Here is a 19718-nt window from a genome sequence, read left to right on the forward strand (position 1 = left end):
GCCATCTGGAAGAATGCTCTAGTAGTTATTCTAGCGCAGGGCCTGTCTAGGTGAGTTGGTGTCGCAGAGCTAAGAGGTTGAAAATAAACAAGAGGGTTTGGTGGAGTCGGTACCGTCTGCAGTGGCTCAGAGCCTGGCCTCCCCGGAAGCCTCCTGGGGAGGCTCTACCCCCTGCACTGGAGCCCCCACCATGCCTCGTGCTAGCTCTCGTCGGTGCACCTTCCAGGCCTTCTCCATGCATGGCCCAGCACTGGTGCTCAGGGCCCCTCAGAACTTGCCTCCCCAGCCCGCAGGCTCCTGCCAGGCCCTGCACCAGCCCCCGCTTCTCACGGCTCCCTGGACACGTCCGACACAGATGTTTCCAGGGCTTTGCCATAATGCCCCTCGCTGCAGGGCAGCAGAACCCCTCCGGAGAGGCCAGCCACAGCGGTGTCGTCATCCTGCGATGCCAAGACCACGTGATCTCAGTGCCCGCCTAAGGGGGGCCTGGATGCTACCCTGCTACTCAAATGGTCCTAGCTACTCCTGTAGCCGAGAACACCTAGGGGCAGGCCTCAATCAGCTGATTTTCAGTCAAACACAAGGATTTGCTGGGCAGGAAGAGGCAGTGGGAGGGCAGGGCAGGACCTGAGCCTCAAAAGAACTTGGGGCATCAGCACACAGCCCCTGGAGCATCCCTCCCCGGGGCTGCCTGCTCCGGCCCCTTCCATCCCTCTGTCTGCCTCCGAGCGAGCAGAAGAGCCAGAATCAGTTCTCAGGGAGGCCGCTCTCCTGGTAGATGTAAACCTTTGGCACACAGCAGCTTCCCAGAGAGAGTTAAACCAGTCCCACAGGCAAAGAGGTAACACTTTCTCCCCACCACATCCCGCTTGGGCCCATCCGAAAAGCAATAACTGAGACAAGCAACAAGGGAATTAACTAGAAAAGTTGCCAAAATACCCATTTTTCCTCTTTTTCCAGTTGCTCCTTTTTCTCCTTTTGGGCCCTGGGGACCAGGCTGTCCATCTGATCCATTGTGTCCTGGAAGCCCACCAACTCCTGGAGGTCCTGCGTCGAAACACGGGAAACAAGACCATCTTAAAAAATCGTCACTGAGATTAACATGATCTGCTTTAGCCAGTGACACTAGATGGGCATGAATGCCTTTTCCTCTTGCCTCTTTCCTTCCTTTTCCACCTTTGCCCACCCCCCATGCAGTGACAGATGGGGAATGGTAATGGCAGGTCCTCAAGTGGGAGGGGACAGGAGAGCTTGTGATTTGGGCCGAGACAAGGAGGGGGACACACTCCGGATTCTTCCCCCTTTCCCTCCTCCATCCCTTCTGAGCGACCCTGGGGAACTAGCCCCCCACATCCTCCCCCCGGAAGAAAATCCACAGACTCTTACCTGGTGGGCCAGGTGGTCCTACAACAGAAAAAGAAATTTAGATGATAAAGCATGCCTGGAAGGAAGCCAGCACCACAACCCCCAAATCAAAGAGCACTTTCCCCCTTTTAATAAGTACTAACCATCTACTGGCCCTAAGCAACCACTCCATGCCTTTTATTTAGAACCCAGCATATTCACTCAAAAGAACCTTAAAAGCAATTCAACCGTTTGCCAATCAAATCCACTTTTGCTTAGGTTTCAATGAACTAAGAATAATTTCTGAATGGGCTTCACCATAGATTCATAAATCAGTCATCTCTCAAGCAATCAGCTTCATTAAATGAGGCTTGGTAAAAATGTAGGAGGGCACTAGTGCAGCCTAGGCCCAGGTAAGCATCGGGAAATGGATGTGCTGTCATTGCAGGGCTGAGGTCTGGCTGTCGTGAGAAAGCAGTCCCAAGAGCTCTCATCCAGCCAGCGTATCTCCTTCACGCCACCCAGAGCGACTGAGAGCAGAAGCTGGTTCTCAGGTCTCTATTCTGTTGCACAAAATAGCCTGAGAACAACTGACGGTCCAGATCAGGTAACAAACACCTTGTTAAGTGTGTAATTACCCGAGGATCTAAGGGGTTCAGATGAACCATTTACACATAATCCAACAAACAATTTTGCTTCCACAAATAGGAGAGTCTCATTGTCAATTATCTTATTTAAGCACTCAGACAAACCAATGGGTTTATAACATGAGCAGTTGAAGTCCTTCTGTTTTTCCAGAACATATATGTTTACCCATGTTGGAGTAGAAAGGTCGTTCTACAAATCCAAGTCTGTGACTTTTCAGAAGACCGCCATTTACTAAGCATTTACTGTGTGCACAAAAGTCTACCAGGCAGCAGAAATCTTGGTCGCTGTGTCTGTTGTGTTTATGATCTAGCTGGAAAAGGTAGACACTCTGAAACCACAACGAAACATGAGGGAGGGAGTTACAGAGAAGCAGCCCCTCCAAGGCGTACTGGCACATGGCCGTCTGAGAAGGCTTCCAGAGAGGGTGAGGCTTGAGCTGTGGCGCTGAAGAAACAATGGGCTTGACATGGCCACAGCGGTGAGGGCTGGACAGCTCAGGTCGGGGAGCAGCAGGAGCAAAGGCACAGGGGAGGGAACTTGCATGATTCAGGGTGAAAGAAAGGGGGAAGATTGGCCAACCTGGCGTGTGTAGAGATGAGGCTGAGTCAGTACTTGGAGGGGTGGGTGTGGGGCGGCAGCATTTGAACGCCACGAGGAGAGGTGTAGGTGGTATCTGCAAGGCAGTGGGGAGCTACGGTAGGTCTCTCATGGGGGATGACCCTGTGAAATCAGTGTGTTTTTGAGATCCTCTCTGTAGATGGAAGTTGAATACAACTAGGGAACAAGATGAGAGAGAAAAGAGAGGTGGGGTGGGGAGAAAACACCCAGAGAATCTTTGTAGTTAAAATGAGGGGAAAGGATGTGGACAAATCAGTTGGTAACTGTAGAGTTGTAGAGAAAGCTAGGAATTCAAGAGGTATTTCGGCAGAAGAATGAGCAGGGCTCCATATCTGATTGGGTAGGGGGCAAAAGAGGACACTCAGATGACGGGGAACTGAGGATATGGATGGAAGGAGACATGACGACTCTTGGAAGAAGAAGTGTTTGAATATATACTTTCCATCCATGCAGTCCCACTTGGGGCAAAAATTATTTGCTGAAAATGGTACCACCATTTGCTAAAAAGTGTAGCCTGTGGTGACATGACTTTACCACCAGATGGCGTGTGCCTGTACACACATAAGGAGGTCAGAAGAAATCAATCAATCATTCCTGACTACAGATGCAACCAAATTCAGAGGTGCAGACTGGTAGAAAAAAGGTCACCAAGCAGGAATCAGCTGTCTCTATAGGTTTCAAGAGTTCTCAGGACAGTCTAATAACCATTTCTATGCAGCAGGAGTATTGGAGAGAGGTCCTGGCTAGAGCTGTATACTTAGGACACTTTGGTCATGGCCAAGAAGTGTCCCTACGGTGAAATGTTCAGATTAGGGTTTCCTGACATTGACCTGAGGTTCATTGACACCTGTGGCTACAGCTCTTAGTCATTTGAGTCCACAGAATCACCTAGAACGCTTGTTAAAATGCAGATACACAGAGCCCAGCTGGAGATTCTAATTCAGTTTGTATTTTGAGTGAGGCCCAGGAACATGCATTTTCACCAAGCACCACAGATGACTGGGGAGCGGATAGTCCTGGGTACCCCCGACCAGGTGTGAAACTTTTTTGGAAAAAGAAGTGGTCACTGTCAACAGAGTCCTAAAGCGGTCCCTGACCCTAGAAAGGCTATTAGTCTGGAGGCAAGAGTAAAATGTTGAGCCAAACTGTGGGATGGAGAGAGAGGGGGACCCACACCACATGTGGAGGGAGGCGGGTGATAGGAGAGGCACCAGGAAAGAGAGCGTGAGCCGAAGGTACAGGACGGAATCCAGGAGGTCCTGAGCCCTGGAACTAATGGCGAAGAGAATTTCAAAAGAGAAAGGAGACAAACACTTCCAAAGAGCTCAGAAGCAGAGTGCTAGAGTGACGGTAAGTTGTATCCCGACGCCCACTCGGGATGCCTACGGAGCTGCCCAAGGGCCCCTTCCACCTGGAAAAAGCCCTAAATACGTGTCACTATACTAACGTCAAATGTCAGATAATATGTGCCAACTGGGCCTTGAGAAAACTGTTTTTCAGGATGTTTTCTCAGCTCATGACTCCTCTCTTCTTGACTAACAGAACCCCTGGGGATACATGTGGACAGCCAAGTTCATGTTAGCACCATATGTGGGGCTGGCCCGATGGGATAATGGAGCATGTTGTGGGGACTCGAAGCCTTGGTTCATATGTGGCCCTGCCTCCCACTTGCCTCCTTGTTTCCCACTGCCTCCTGGCCTCCCCAGGACAAGTTTTCTGCTGCCTCCCGGGTTTCTGATGCATCTGACCCAGTCCCCGCCCAATCAGCGACTGCTGCCACCTTCCACACCAGTGGCAGCCTGGGTTGGACATGTGCCCTGCATGCCTTCATCACAGAGTGGGGTCTCCTGTGCTTGTGAGGGCCTGTACTTGTTCTGCGAGCATCCCACGACTTGAGGAGTATGACACTAAATAGTCAATAAAAAGCCCCACCATAGCAGAGCAGGTGGAGAGTAAAACCATTAAAGAAAGGAGGAAGCCCTTTTCCTGCTTTTTGAACAAGGGACCCTGAATTTTCATTTTGCACAGGGCCCTGCAAATGCCCCAGCTGACTGCCCCAACCTACATTCCTAACCAGAATCGGTTAGAAGTGGGTGGGTGCTATAGGAGCTGAGTCGCTTAGAGTTTTTTTCTCCTTGAAATCTAAGACTGACCCACAGTGCCCCTAGTTATGTAAATTGGAGGTCTGTGGATGGCCATGCAAGGTAAAACAATGCCCGTCTGCAGAGAGAGAGCAGAGAGGAGAGGAGAGGTGGTGATTGGTGTTGACATGACAGAACCACAAGATGGCAGCACTGGGATCCCGGAGTCCCCAGAACCAACTCGGAGTGTCCGGACTTTGTGGGGAAAAAAAGCCTTTGCTGTGTTATGCCACTGGGATTTTATGGTTTAATTATTACCAGAGCAGGGACTAACCTACCTTGACAAACACATCCCTCTATCCTTACAATAACTGGTAACCTCTGGACCTTTTTTTTCCCCCTCAAATAAGCTCTAGTGGATCTCTGCTACTAGCAAAGAGAAGAATTTCAATGCAGACAGGAAACACAGGCACAACAGTTATGAGGAAGGAATAATCCAGAAGTGTAACGCTCACTTCCCGTCTTTGAGTGGGGGCACTGGCCCCGCTGAGGGCTCCCAAGAGCCCGCCCACCTGGCTCCTCTCGACACGGCCACTCCAAATCACAGGGGAGGATTTCACTAGTCTCCCCTTTCACCCCAGGATGGTGTGACAACGGCTGTCGCCAGACCCAAGGCACCTGCTTAGCACAGCAATGACCACAGGGGACGTGGCTACACATTTCCCAAAGTCTCACTGATAGAGGAACCCAAAGAAGCCCCCAAATAAAAAAATCCAAAAAAAAACATGTCAGAAAGGGAGGTCTGGTTCTGCTGCTTTAGAAAGAGCTAGTAAAAGACCGCAGCTTCCTAAGCCGGGTAAGGCCAGACCTGGCGCCTGTGAGGTCGAAAGTCCTGACTCTCTTCCTCTCCTGTTCCCAGCAGGGACTCCCCGGGGCTTGGGACTCATGCCAGCCACAGCTTTGGGGCCAGATGGGAGCTCTAGCCAAAGGGAGTGTGGCTCCCCTTTCCCTCGGGAGGCGGGAATACTTGGCTGCCCTTCAGGGAGGCCCTGAGAGGGCCCTAGCTCTCACACGTGGAGCTGGAGTCCACCAACTCTAAAACCACAGGGAGGCCAGTTGAGTGAGAGCATGAGCAGCTACAGCGGCTGTTTCTGAGAACAGCCTGTCTGTCAGTTTACCACGTGTTGCCCTGGCCACAGCTCGGCGGCCTTGGGACCCACCCTCTGTGGCTGCAGTCCCAGGGCACCTAACTTGGAAAGGCATCTTTCCTCACCTGTCCCTACTAAGCGGCAGCTTTGGTCCAATCCCATTTATTTGGTGCCTTTCAGCTTTAGACTAGGGCATGGTAACCTTAAAGAATTAGAGTAGGGATGGCAAATAGGTTTTCTTTCAAGTTCCAGCTCTCCTCCGTTAGCACAGCTTTCTGGAACGCCGGAAAAGAATGACATGAGGCCATGCTCCGTGGTGGCTGTGGTCCATTCTCAGCGTCCGCCTGGGTACAGGACAGGGAGCAGTAACTAGTACCATCACGGGGTTGGAGTCCCTTGGCCGGGAGGAGAACAGGCACTGTGGCTTTGAAGCACCTCCGCTCTGATAAGCGGTTCAGTAATGTGAGAGTTCGGAGATTTTCCGAAAAAGCCCACATGCAGAGGCCACTGGAAGCGAAGAGTTACCCAAGAACCTGCCTTCTTCAAGACCCCCTGCTTTTCCAGAAGATATGTTTCTGGGGTCCCAAGGAAACCTGGGCTTGGGGATAGGATGCATCCAGAAAAGCATGCTGTGTGTGCTCAAAAGCACAAACTGTGCACTGGCAAAAAGTCCTAACTCCTCCAGCTACTGAATTGCCCTCACTATTTGCCGGAGAGGTTACAGGATGCACGCCTCTGTCCTTGTGCCCAGAGCAACAACAGCTGCCTCCAGGAAAAAGGAACAGGGATGGGGTTTCATGGTCACAGCTAGACTAGCCTCAAGTCACAGGGCCTGCTTTTTCAAAGATGAGTCCAGTGTAAAGCTAGATCTTGTCCTCAGGCCTCGGGCCCTACGCCTGGGGTCTGCTCCGGCAGCATCTTCTCGGGGCTCTGGACCGAGGCTCTCTGCCCTTCCCCCCTGTAGTTGCCAATTCAGTCCCGGGTCCTGTCACCTTCCCGCCCCCTGTCCAGACAGCGTAGTCTATCCCAAGGTACAACCTCACTTGGCAATGTGTACTTTTCACACCTAAGTTTTAATTGAAGAGCTTGCTGTGTTAAAAGGGGGCCCAGTTTCAAGCTGGCATGAAAGGAGAAGGTGCTGGCTTTTGAAAGGATTTCGAGGTGCCAAAAAATAACGTCCTCAACTCATTTCCAGCACAGATGCGATCCCCACCCCCCCCCCAGTCTTCCCTAAGTGGTCTTGACAGCTCCATCTGCATTCACTGAACAGCCTGGCTCTCCTTCTATCACTTCTATAAGAAATATCAAAAAGGAAGAGGCTTTTCCTGTGCCTCTCAATGGGGCTTTTGTGCCTGTAATTCCATCCACCTAAGCATTTCTCTAGCGCTCATTACTATCACACAGGGGAACTCTGAAAAGGACTTCCAAAGATGGAAGAAAGGTGCTTCAGACACAAGAGTTTCAGAATGAAGGACCAAGCTGTTCCGAAGATACTTAATTTTCTGCGAGGGCCGAAATGTGACTTGAGTAATTCAATTAGCGTTTCCCAAGAAGCCACAGGATTACAGCTTTTCTCTCTAAAACTAAACTAAGCAAACAAGAGGCAGACTGTGGACTCGGGGTTCCTCAGGGAAGGATCTTTCTTACCAGCCCACCGCCCCAGTTTAATCACTTCCATAAACCATAGGTCTAGTCATTCAGCAAACTCCCACTGAGTTCCTAGTGCAGGGCAGGTAATGAGCGGTGGTGGGGAGAATGCTGGCACGCAGGATGAGGGTTCTCAGGGCTGGATGCACACTGCAGGGTTCCTTAACCTCCGCCAGTGGCGCCCTGTCAACGGGACCTCCCCAGGGCCTGAGGCCAGACACCGAGAAGGTTCAACAGAAGATTCATCTGGCTTCAAAATCTTGTGGTTACGTTTTTGTTTTTTTTTTAAGATTTTTTATTTATTTGCGAGAGAGAGAATGAGAGACAGAGAGCATGAGAGGGAGGAGGGTCGGAGGGAGAAGCAGACTCCCTGCTGAGCAGGGAGCCTGATGTGGGACTCGATCCCGGGACTCCAGGATCATGACCTGAGCCGAAGGCAGTCGCTTAACCAACTGAGCCACCCAGGCGCCCCTTGTGGTTACGTTTTAAAGTTCATGAGAGCTCTGCATTTACTCCATATGAGACTTTTAATGCAAAATCATTTCCCCATTTCCTCAGAATGGGGGAGAGGCAGGAAATAGCTGTGTCTGAAATCAGGCTCCGTAGGCCCATCCTTGGGCCTGGCCAGAACCTTCCTCGGTCTGGGGTAAAACAAATTGGGTGACCATTCTGGGGTCTGTGTTCTTCCTTGCCCAAAGCTTCTGAAGGCAGGAGGCAAGCACCTCCCCCGCTCAGGAAGGAAGAAGGCACCCCCCACCCCAGGCAGGTATCAGGCACTCCCCCACCCCAGACAGGAATCAGGCACCCTTCCCTCAGGCAGGACTCAGGCACCCCCTCTCAGACAGGAGGCAGGACACCTTAGGTTCAGGTGCACGTGGGTCTATCAACAGCATTCTCCTCCTCCCCTGCCCAACCCATTAGCCATTCTGTGTCCCTTGGCTTGATGTGCCTCCTTTTTGATTCCCTCCCTCCGGTCTATTTGTCCTTGGTTTCCTGAGTGGAGGGGAGCCGCCTAGCACATGGTAGACACCACACACAGAGCACTCTTCACAGAGAGTGTTTTCTTGACTAATTAGCAGTTTGCTTCTAGAACTTTCTGTTCATGCCATATGTATAAGGAAATAATTACTTCTGGTAAGAGAATACCCCTTTCTTTTCTCTTTTAAAAATTAATGTGAGTAAGGAAAACATCTATGGCCCCCGTTCAAGGTACCACACGTTTCTAATTATCCAAGACCTAGTTATTTTCCAGGGCTATATTTCTATGGCAATACCAAAAATATTATTTTTCATAATTATATTACAGTTGATTTTCAGCTCATTAAAAACATCTGGTAAAAGTAAACCAATATGTGTTTTTATAACCCACAGTGTTCTTAGGTGTTCATTCTGCCCTGGCCCTTTGGCAAGCACACGTGTGTGCGGTGTAAGCACCTCAGTGCCAGGCCGGCCTACCTGTCAGGCAGATGCCCTTGGTGCTGTTGCAGAGGTCCACCATCACTCGGATCTGCGGGGAGAGAGGGTGGTTAATAGCAGCACAGAAGACAGTGGGCCCTGAACTTGACCTTTATCCAGACGAGAGCAGTTATAAAGATTCACAAAGTAACCTCAGGAGAACATGCAAAAGTCTGAGGAAAACTTAACCTCAGCTGAAAGAGAACCTCTTAGAAGACCTAAAGATACATGATAACAGAAGTTCATCTATCAATATTGTCAACCAAATATCCTTGATTTCTATCCAACTCTGAGAAGACAGAGGATGGCAAAGGAATTGCTAAATCCAGCTTTCGAGGCTGTCATGAACCAGCCCTCCAGCATCTGAAGGGCTCAATCTGCACGGGGGTTGAATAAAGAGGGTAGGCTTGGTGGTTGGGAGTAAGCACCTATTAGCTGGGTGAGCACAGGCAAGGTACTCAACCTCTGGACACTTTGGTTTCTTCTGAAAAGTGTAAACACTATAAGCACCTGTCTTGAGTTCTGGCCCTGGCACATGGATGCTGCCCCAGATGGGAGCCATTCTCGTGCCTTGTGGATAATGCCTATTCATCGCTGGATGGCCACCTGCGGTAGGTGGTCGCTGCAGCATGGTATGAGCCTGGTATCTGGTTTCCCCACACCCATTTTGCAGCCCCTTCCCCCCGTCCACTCTCCATGCTGCTCCCAGAGAACATCACAAAAACCAAATCTGAGTGGGTGAGCCCTGATTCACATACTCTTGTGATTCCTTGCTGCCCTAAAGATAGAACAAAAGTCCTCCTTCTCTGGACTCATCTCACACCACTCCCTTTTCCCTTTCTGTCTTCCAGCTACACTTTGCCTCAGTTTGCTCACCCACAAAATGGAGATAGGAACAGTGCTTACTTCTTAGGATTGTTGTGAAGAGTAAGTGAAATCATTTTATGTGAAATTCCTAGAACAATCTCGGAAGCACCCACAAAAGTATCTTCCATTTCGTGGAGGCAAAAGAGAGTGTAGACAGAAGCATGGATTCTGAAGTCAGCCTGCCTATGTTCAAATCATGGCTTTGCCAGTCACAAGCAGTGTGATCGGAGGGCACTTACTTAACCTCTCTGTGCTTCTGTGTTCTTACCTGTAAATGGAGTTAATAGCACCTACCTTATACCATGGTTATGTGGATTAAATGACCGAATACATGCAACACACTCAGAGCAGGACCCGGCACATATAGTAAGCACACGCTATTTATGCTATTGTGTTAGATAGTTCCTTAAACATGCCAAGAATGACTGAGTTAATTTATCAATTTACCATCCAACTGTTTTCAACTTATAGATTCAGTAATTTTTAGACCCCAATAATGTGCCACTTCAAAACTTTGGAGAGAACTTATTAAGAAATGGATTTGAGACAGCTGGATAGACATCTGGGGGGAAAACAAAAAGTTGAATCCTTCCTTCACTCCTTACACTAAATAAGTCCATTAAGCAATATTGATAAAACAGTTAAAAGTGAAAAACAAACTTAGAAAAGCACTGGAAGAAAACCTGGGGAAAAATTTATAATGGCATTAGAGTAGGAAAGAATTTTCCAAGAAAGAAACAACCCCCGTACTATATAGGAAGAATGTATAAATTCGACTGTCTAATAATTTTAAATTTCGGCAAGAGGTGAAATACTATAAGCCAATAACAAATGAGAACTATAGACCTTAGAAAACAATTGCAAAGGGCTAGTATATAAAGAGCTGTTACAAAGCAATAAGGAACAAGAAACCAAAAGAAAAATGGACAGTGGGCTCAAATAGGAAGTTCAGAGAGAAAAAAAAAAAGAGTGCCTCATTTTCACTTACAGTTAAAGAAATACATTCAAATGATGAAATGCTGTTTCCTACTTCTTAGATTTGTTAATAAAAAGGCTAACAGAGCACTTCTCATGGGAGTGGCCAGAAGAGCTGCACTCTCTCGACCTGTTGATCAAGTATGAAGGCATACTATCCCTTTGGAGGGCATTTTGGCAATAACTACTAAAATTTAAGTGGGTCTACCTTCTGATCCATCAATTGCACTTTGGGATTTATTCTTCGGATATATTCATATACACGTGAGGAGATAGAAGTACAAAGATGGTCATTGCAGAAATGTGGGCAAGAGCAAAAACAACCTAAATATTTATCAGAGGGTCTTGTGAAATGAAGTGTAGCATACCCATAGAATAAAATATAGTGAAAAAGAATGCATTTAAATCTGTAAGAATGACATTGAAATATCTCCAAGATAAGTGAAAAAAATGCAAAGTACCGAGCAGCATGTGTAATGTCCTCTCATTTATGTAAGAAAAGTGGTGTGCACACAAATGTTTCTATATGCTTCTTGCTTGCTGCTTTCAAGATTCTCTGTTTTTGGCTTTCCAGAATATGTATGGAAAGAAACCTAAAAAGCCTCAAGTGAGGGGGGAATGGAGGACCAGGGTGGGAGGAGGCTGTACTAAACATGATACGCCCTTTTGTTTCATTGGAAATTTTCACTGATCACTCGTTGAATTAACTCTTTCTTAAAAGAACATGTTTTGATTTGAGGGGAAAGATTGTTTTGTCTTCTACCTAGGCTTCGTCTGTTTGCTAGGAGATCCAGAGGAACTGCATCTACTTTGTCAAGTATATCAACAGGTATTTATTGATGGCTTTGAAATTTATTGTGAAACGTACATCTCACAAATATATCAAATGTGCACAATTTAAAGATGAGTCATAAAGCAAACATGTATATTCCGCCCCTCCAGGGGTAAAAAGCTGGAGGTGCTTTTTCCTGTAACATACCAGCCCCATCAACTCTGAGACAAAGTATGCTGTGCAGTGTTCCTCTCCCTTTCATACAAGTCAGAATGCAGAGCTTAGAGAGGTGACATCATTTACTCAAGGTCACATCAGTTGCTCGGAGCAGAGCTGGACTCAGCTCTAGCTCTCCTGATGCCAGGTCTGCTGTGCTTTCGATTATGGCTCTGATGATCCGCTCAACACAACCAGACAGAAGAAATTTCGACTCGTTATTTTTAGTCATTTTCATAAATGAATGTAATCAGCTGCACTATGGACAAGATTTATTATCTTAAAAAATGTATAATTGCCCATTGAGAGAACCATTAAAGACTTCACAATGCTTCATTTGTTGCCTGGGGGATCACAGCAGAGGGAGTAGTTTGAAACAACAGAAGCATCAATAGGGAAAATTAGCCTTTCTCTTTCCTCCTCATCACCGGTCTGGAGTAGGCACAGTGTCTACAAAAGATGACAAAGAAAGAATCTTCATTTCCTGACCTTTGGGCTCCATTTATATGCTAAATATCCATTCAGATATGTACCAGTAAATTGTGTTAATCTTGGTGCAGAAATACTCCTCTAACAGACTTGGGCTATATAGAACGTTGTACCAGGGGGAAACATAGGGTATGAAAAGTTGTGGCCATAAGAAAGTCAGAAACTGTCTTTTCTGATAGTGATTAAGAACTTGGATCAGAATAAGAGAATTCAAAATTGGTTGTCACACAACCTAGGTTGCCAAATTACGGAATCACATTTGGCGTAGAGAGCTTTCTAAATCTTAATGTAGGACTTGAGAATGGTGACGCTGGAAGAGAACTTATAGCTCATTGTCCTGGGGTGTCAGGCCCGATCCGTCCAAGATGTGGCCCTGTCCCCTCCCAGAGTCCGGCTCCCACCACTTTCCCCTGTCACTCTGCTCCAGTCACACTGACTGTCTTCTCTGTCTTTGCTGTGCCTGTAGGCAGTGCTCACATCTTTGCTGAGACCTCAGCCCAAATGTCACCTCATCAGGAACACTTTCCCTGACTCCCCAACTGAAAATAGCCCTAGGGGCCACTTTCCATCACCTCACCTGGATTTTTGTCTCTGTAACGCTCATCATTATCCAATATTATCTTACTTATGTCTTCATTTATTTATTATCTGCCCCTGCCTTGCAAAGAATGGAAGCATTTTAAGAGAATTTGCGCTTTGTTTTGTCTCTATCCTCTGTGTATTAAATACACACTCTCCGCTGGGGAGATACAGTTCAAGGAAGACAGTACGTCAGTGGTCTCCAAAGGAGAGCTTACCTTGACAGAAGGTGACAATAAATTGCTAACCTGGGTTTATGATGTGAGAATCTGATGGTGTTGGGAAGAGGATGGGTGAGTTGCAGAAAAAGCTCCATAGCAGCAGTGGAAAGGCCCTCCCAACCCACAGACACTATTTGGAGGACACATTTTAGGGGAACCAATGTCTGTCACCCTCAGTGTAATATAAAGAATGGTACCCCTGAGCGCTCAGGCTTAGTGCACCCTTGGTCAACATGTCACCGAGGCAGAATCATCTCCCCAGGAGAAACACCATGGCCTGTCGGGGTCATCTCTCCCCAGTAGGAAGATCAATACAGTAATGGACAGGGACACGCTGTATGGGGACTTGTTCTTAGCAGTGACAACGTATGCGGGATGGGAGAAAAAATAGCCAAAAATGGGAGGGAGGGCCTCGGGTTCCTCCCCATGACGGTTCTTGGCTTTGCTTGAGAAAGAATTCAAGAGCAAGTCATTTAGAAGGAGGGCCAAAGATTTATCAAGTATAGAAGTAAGAAAGGAGCTACTTCATAGACAAAGTAGCAGCCTCTCTTAGGAGGATCCCCCTTTGCCTGTAACCAAAAGCTTTATATGTTTTTAAAATTAGTTAAGGGAGGGGCTTACTCTTTAACTTTGGATTTATCATTCACATTGGGCACTTAGTTTTTCCATGGTCCTAGGGTTGTGAAATTACCTACGGGGAACAATTTTAAGAATGTCCAGCTTTTCACTGTGAATTGTGCAAGACTGTTGAATCTCAGATCTGTACCTCTGAAACAAATAATGCAATATATGTTAAGAAAGAAAAAAAGAAGAAGAAGAATGTAGCAGGAGGGGAAGAATGAAGGGGGGGAAATCGGAGGGGGAGAAGAACCATGAGAGACGATGGACTCTGAAAAACAAACTGAGGGTTCTAGAGGGGAGGGGGTTGGGAGGATGGGTTAGCCTGGTGATGGGTATTGAGGAGGGCACGTTCTGCATGGAGCACTGGGTGTTATGCACAAACAATGAATCATGGAACACTATATCTAAAACTAATGATGTAATGTATGGGGATTAACATAACAATAAAAAAATTAAAAAAAAAAAAAGAATGTCCAGCTTTTGTGGCTTTTATCGTCTGGTGGTCTTCCATGAGTCAGATCTTCTGACTTTTTTTTTTAATGACTTGCTGGTTTTTAAGTGAAGGGTCAGCCTAAAACCAAAATGGCTTTACTTTGGTTAACTTACCTCCTGCATCTCCCTTCCCTCCTGCCTCAAAGTGGCTTGCTCAGGGATCTTACGTAACTGAGTTTCAACTTTTCCAGAAGTGTTAATCCGGGTACAGCAGGTGCTGTTGGCCAAAACACAGACACCTCCCTGCTCCGCTGAAAGGGGTCAAGGGTCATCCCACTATCGGGAACAACTTTGGCCAGAGAATCTAAGGATCTTTGCTGCCCAGAGAATCTAAGAATCCAAAGATCTTAGCGCCAGATTCTGCAATAATTTCAAGAATGAAGAAGTAGCCTCTACATTTATCTCTAACCAGGGAGGTAGGGCAGTTAGAAAATCTCCTAGCCTGAAATAAAAGGCTGCTCTAAATTCCAGAGGTTACTCACCTTAACAATAGCCTGGGAGATAAAGATGGGGGCATTATCTTTCTAGGCCAATGCCAGGGTAAAAGGCAGGAAAATAAGGAGAAAGGGGTTCATGCTTAATTAACGTATGAAGTCTCGATCTGTCCTCTTGGGTGGAAGCAGTCCATCTTGATTTCAGCTGCTCTTCTTCCTTGTCCATCTGACTTAGAGGTCTCCAGATTCTCTACAGGTGGAATCTTCTTTAGCTGTGTGATGTGTACCCAAGGCTCAATACCTTCTAGTTTCGCAACAGTGTCAGTGGACAGGAGCCCTGGGAAGATCACCTTTCCAATGGGGCTTGAGAGCCGTCTTTTTCAGAACACCCAATCACCAGGCTCTCACCTGTGAGCAAGTTAGATTCTTTGAACTGGGACCTGGGAAGCCTTCTTTAACCTACTGATGATGGGCTTGAGTAAAGAGATTAGAGACCTATCGTAGCTGGTCATACTAGCATAAGATGACAAGGGATAAGCAGAAGGTTGTATACTGATCAAATTTTAAGAAGTTTGTAAGGTTTTTGTTAAGGCTGTTCAGGATATATCATATGCCCTTGCTAAGGCATATGAAATGTCCTGTGAAGTGGGTGCCTCAATCACCGGAGATCGTGAAAGGTATATCCCAAGTGGGAAACATACTTTTTTAACAGTTTCTTTGCTAGTGTGAGGGCATCAGCCTTGCAGCAGGGGGAAGCTTTAGCTCTTCTGGAAAACACATATATAGTAACAAGAACATATGAATAACCCATATGAAATGGCAGTTGAATGAAGTCCAGCTGCAGGTGTTGAAAGGGTCCAGAGGGAGGTCTGAGGTCTCCGGGAATAAAAACAGACTTTTTTCAGGATTCAGGACAAGTCAGACGTAGCTGGTAGACTGTTGTTGCAATTTTATAGAAGTCTCCTCACCAATGTCTATTCATAATTTGAGTCATCTTAAATGCACTGTGGTGGGTGAAGGAATGCAAAAACTAAAAACAAAAACATGGGGTTTTTCAGGGAGCTGAGAAGCACCAAGGGATCTAGAGTTTCCCATAGCCCCGACTATTCACTTCATTTATAGCCATTGCTTACCCACCTTAATTTCTCTGATTAAGAGCAGATTGTTGCCATGTTATAAGGACATCAAGATGGCAAAAGTCTTACTATTTGTGGAGAAGATTTTTAAGACTCATGTTTGTCCCTGGAATTAAAGAGGTTGTGCTAGAGTTTGGGCACAAGAGTCCTTTTAATTGTTTGTATTTTAAAGGTTTTGTTCCCTAAGCCTGGGTTGTAACAACCAAAAATGTCTCCAGACATTGCCCAATGTTCAGAGGGGCTAGGGTAGTGGGGGCAAAAGTCACCCTTGGTTGAGAACCGCGGTTCTAAATGTTAGTCACTCCAACCAGTAACCCTGTGCCAGGTTGGTCCTTGGTACCCTCTTGTTTTATCCTCAGGCAATGTAAGAGGTAGGTTTTATTGTTCCCAAGTTACAGAGAAGGTTTCTCTTCCCCAGAATGCTGACTGACTTGCCCAAGAACCCACAGTTAATTAAAGCTAAAGCATGGAATTCAATGGCATTGAGCTGAAGCAAGCGTCCCCAGTGGTGTGAAATATGACCAAAGTCGACCACTATGGATTTTAGGCAAATGTGTTAGCTGTGAATTCTTCTGTGGGATGTCGTTTCCCTGAGCAGATTTCTAGACATGCCATACTGTTGCTTAAAAAACATCACTGGAGGGTGCCTGGGTGGCTCAGTCGGTGAAGCTTCCGCCTTCAGCTCAGGTCATGATCTCAGGGTCATGGGATTGAGCCCTGCATCAGGCTCCCTGCTCAGCGGGGAGCCTGCTTCTCCCTCTCCCTCTGCCCCCCACCCCCCAACTGCTTGTGCTCTCTCTCTCTCCAGTAAATAAATAAAATCTTAAAAAAAATACAAAACACATCACTGGAGTTTTGTTATCCACAGGGTAAAGTCAAACCTTTAGTTAAAGACCTGATATCAACCTACTAGCCCGGCCCGGATGAGAGCCGTTTTCCCTATCTGGGTGCCCCGTGGCTCTCACTGGCATGTTAAGTCCCCTCAATATTCTCCAGTCCTTCAGGTTGACCCCTGACCTATGGCTAGAAGGAAAGTGGGGTTGCATTCTTTTTGTAGCTGTCCTTCTTGAAATAAAATGTATATCTGCCATAGGACACCTGTATGGTTCAGTCAGTTAAGCGTCCGACTCTTGATTTCAGCTTAGGTCATGATCTCAGGGTTGTGAGATCGAGCCCTGTGTTGAGCTCTGTGCTGGGTGTGGAGACTGCTTGAGAGTCTCTCTCCCTGTCTGCCCCTCCCCACCGCTCCCCTTTCTTAAAAAAAAAAAAAAAATGGGTATTAGCAGAATATCAAAGTGGCTCCTGCCATTGGAAGCTAAGTTGAAGACCTCTTAAAAACTTTTCTCTCTTTAAAAGCTTGTATCTTGGGGCACCTGGGTGTCTCAGTCAGTTGAGCGTCTGCCTTCGGCTCAGGTCATGATCCCAGGGTCCTGGGATCGAGTCCCACATTGGACTCTTTGCTCAGGGCAGAGACTTCTTCTCCCTCTGTCCCTCCCTGCGCTCATGCTCTCTCTCTCTCTCACTCTATTTCAAATAAATAAATAAAATTAAAAAAAAAAAAAAGCTTGTGTCTTGAAAATTTCAAAGAGCATTGGATTTTAAATCCATTTTCTGGGAGGAGATTAAGTATTTATAACCCATAGAGAGAGCAGATTAATAGATTGCCAAGGCCTAGGGAGGGGGCAGGAAAGGGGCAGTACCTGCTCAAGGGGGACAGGGTTTCTTTTTGGGGCGATGAAAAAGTTCTGGAACTAGACAGTGGTGACAGTTGCACAGCACTGCAAATGTAAGTAGCACCACAAAATTGTACACTTTAGAAGGGTTAAAAGGGTGAACTTTATGTTAGGTGTGTCTAACCACAGTAACAAAGTATCTGTTTAGAAGCTTAACTCTTTTAGGGTATTTTTGTTCCTCCCTTTCCTGGAACAACTCAATATCCTGGGATCAATAAGGAAATACGTTGGGGGATAATCTTAGTTAATATTTCCAACATTACTATGCCACATGAAATTCTCAGGTTGTAGATATTTTTCTGTATTCCGCAGAATTATGACTAACACAGTTTTGCCTTGTATCTTGTTCTGATGGGAAGATACAAAAACTAATGTTGTTAAAATTGATTTTAGGAGCTTCACATGTAGTTATACTTAATTTATAGTAAAAGAACAATATTGTCCCAATTTACAGGTGAGAAAACTGAGCAACACTCTTCTTTATATTTGGAACTCAGAATCTAGGGGGCCATCCAGACATTTCAACTACCATTTACTAGAAAGGTGGACATTGGAACAATGTCTTTTTTTTTTTAAATATGTTAAATCATTTTGGGACTTACTTTCCACAATATTAAATACAGGATCAGTTGGGGATGGTGTCTAATATTGGGGTGAGGGGTTTAGAGGGGAGGTGGGGTAAGAAGTTAAACTAATCTGGTTCAGAAGAAAAAACTAACTAAAAAACAATAAAAAGATCTCATTCCCTTTTATTTTTTTTCCTTCAGTCTCAGGTGATTGTGGGCTGTGTTTATGTTTCAAAGACATGATAAAATGTATACATCAAGGGACAGAGAAAGAATATAATTTCTTCTAAGAAGGTCTTGGGTTTCCTAAGGTCAATAATTTACAAGTCTTTTGAGATAAACAAGGAAAGTTTTGGGATTGTTAAAGGAATAGGTGAATTTTGAATTGCCTCTAGAGCTAACTTCTGTTTTGTGAAAAATGTGTAACATTAGGATCATTGCTCTGTATTCCTCCAAGAATTGGCTTATAACTGAAATACATCATAGATTGATCCACCTGTGCAACTACATTATTCTCAATTTCTTTCTTTCCTTTTGGGTACAAACTTCTAATTTTAAATTCTTCTGGCAGTATTGCATAACTTCCCTCGGGTATAAGACAGGTCCCCAAAGAGGGTGCAAAGAGCCACTCCCAAACACAGCCCAAAGAAAGAATCAACAATCTGCTTGTCCCAGTCAGGCAGAAAGCCAAACCCATTTATGCAAAACAAGACAAGCTAGAAGGCAATAAAAAATCTTGGGAAAGAAAGGATCAACAAACAATGGTTTTGGATTTGGAAAGGAAGGCACAACGTGATATTTTATCTTCCTCTCCTAACTGGGTACTACAGGCAGTAATTCAGAAGAACTGTTTCTGGTAAGAATTTTCACCTCTCACTGGCTTCTGCCAGAGTTCTTTAGATCCCTTCGGCCGGCTCTGGTATCTACCAGTGTCCCCTGGGCTGTTTAAAGGAATAATTAGCAGCTTGCAAGAAAACCCCTCAATTTTGTCAACTTTGGGAGGGGCCCATTTAAGGGGGCCCTCTTTTGAAGGTAGAGATGGGGGTATCTCTAAGGCCATTAATTTGGCAGTCTTTTGTTTACAGTTGTATTGTCTTTTCAGAGTGGAAAAACAATTCAGACACAGGATTAGTAGAATGAGTACTCAAAGGAGGAAAAAGGAGAGCAATAGGAGTGACCTCAGTCTTATGGTTTTTTTTTTTAAAGCTACCTCTTACATCTTTAATTTTTCTTAAGCCTTTTGCAATGAATCTTTTGATGAGCTATATTGGAATTTTGAAACCTTGTGGAGACGTCTGCTTGCCAATTAAAACAGGTATCCCGTTCTGTTTAATTTGGCACCCCTTGCTTTCAAGTGTACTACTTAAATGATCTTATCCAATTGGAACATTCCCCATCATGGCCATAGTGTTTCTAGGTTGTATTTCCTCTGAGGGCTGGCAGCAGTTTGGTAGGACCCTAGCTGCAAATGGAGTTAACTTACATTTCTGTCTGGACATATCTAGCCATACATGGGGCACAACTCACATTTCTGTTTGGCCTTATTTTGGGGCCCCCAACCTGATGGTTACCAAGCCAAGTTCTTGAGGATATAAAATAAGCCCGTATATTTTTATAACTTCCAAGACCAAAATTCTAAGATATAAAATAAGCAAGTGTGCTGGAAGGTGGAGCAC

The 19718-nt window shown here is 45.9% G+C and overlaps 1 protein-coding gene across 1 annotated transcript in view; it reads right to left on the minus strand.

Annotated features, from left to right (window-relative positions):
• The window catches only part of GLDN (gliomedin), a 66622-nt gene that overhangs the window by 19802 nt on the left and 27102 nt on the right, over positions 1-19718 (minus strand). The window contains exons 2-4 of the mRNA XM_036116600.2: positions 8942-8993; positions 1387-1404; positions 940-1047 (exon numbers count right to left, since the gene is read on the minus strand). Of these exons, the coding sequence (XP_035972493.2) occupies positions 940-1047; positions 1387-1404; positions 8942-8993 (178 nt within the window). The remainder of the gene's footprint in view (positions 1-939; positions 1048-1386; positions 1405-8941; positions 8994-19718) is intronic.

Source organism: Halichoerus grypus, chromosome 8 (assembly GCF_964656455.1).
Source record: "Halichoerus grypus chromosome 8, mHalGry1.hap1.1, whole genome shotgun sequence".
Lineage (NCBI taxonomy): Eukaryota > Metazoa > Chordata > Mammalia > Carnivora > Phocidae > Halichoerus > Halichoerus grypus.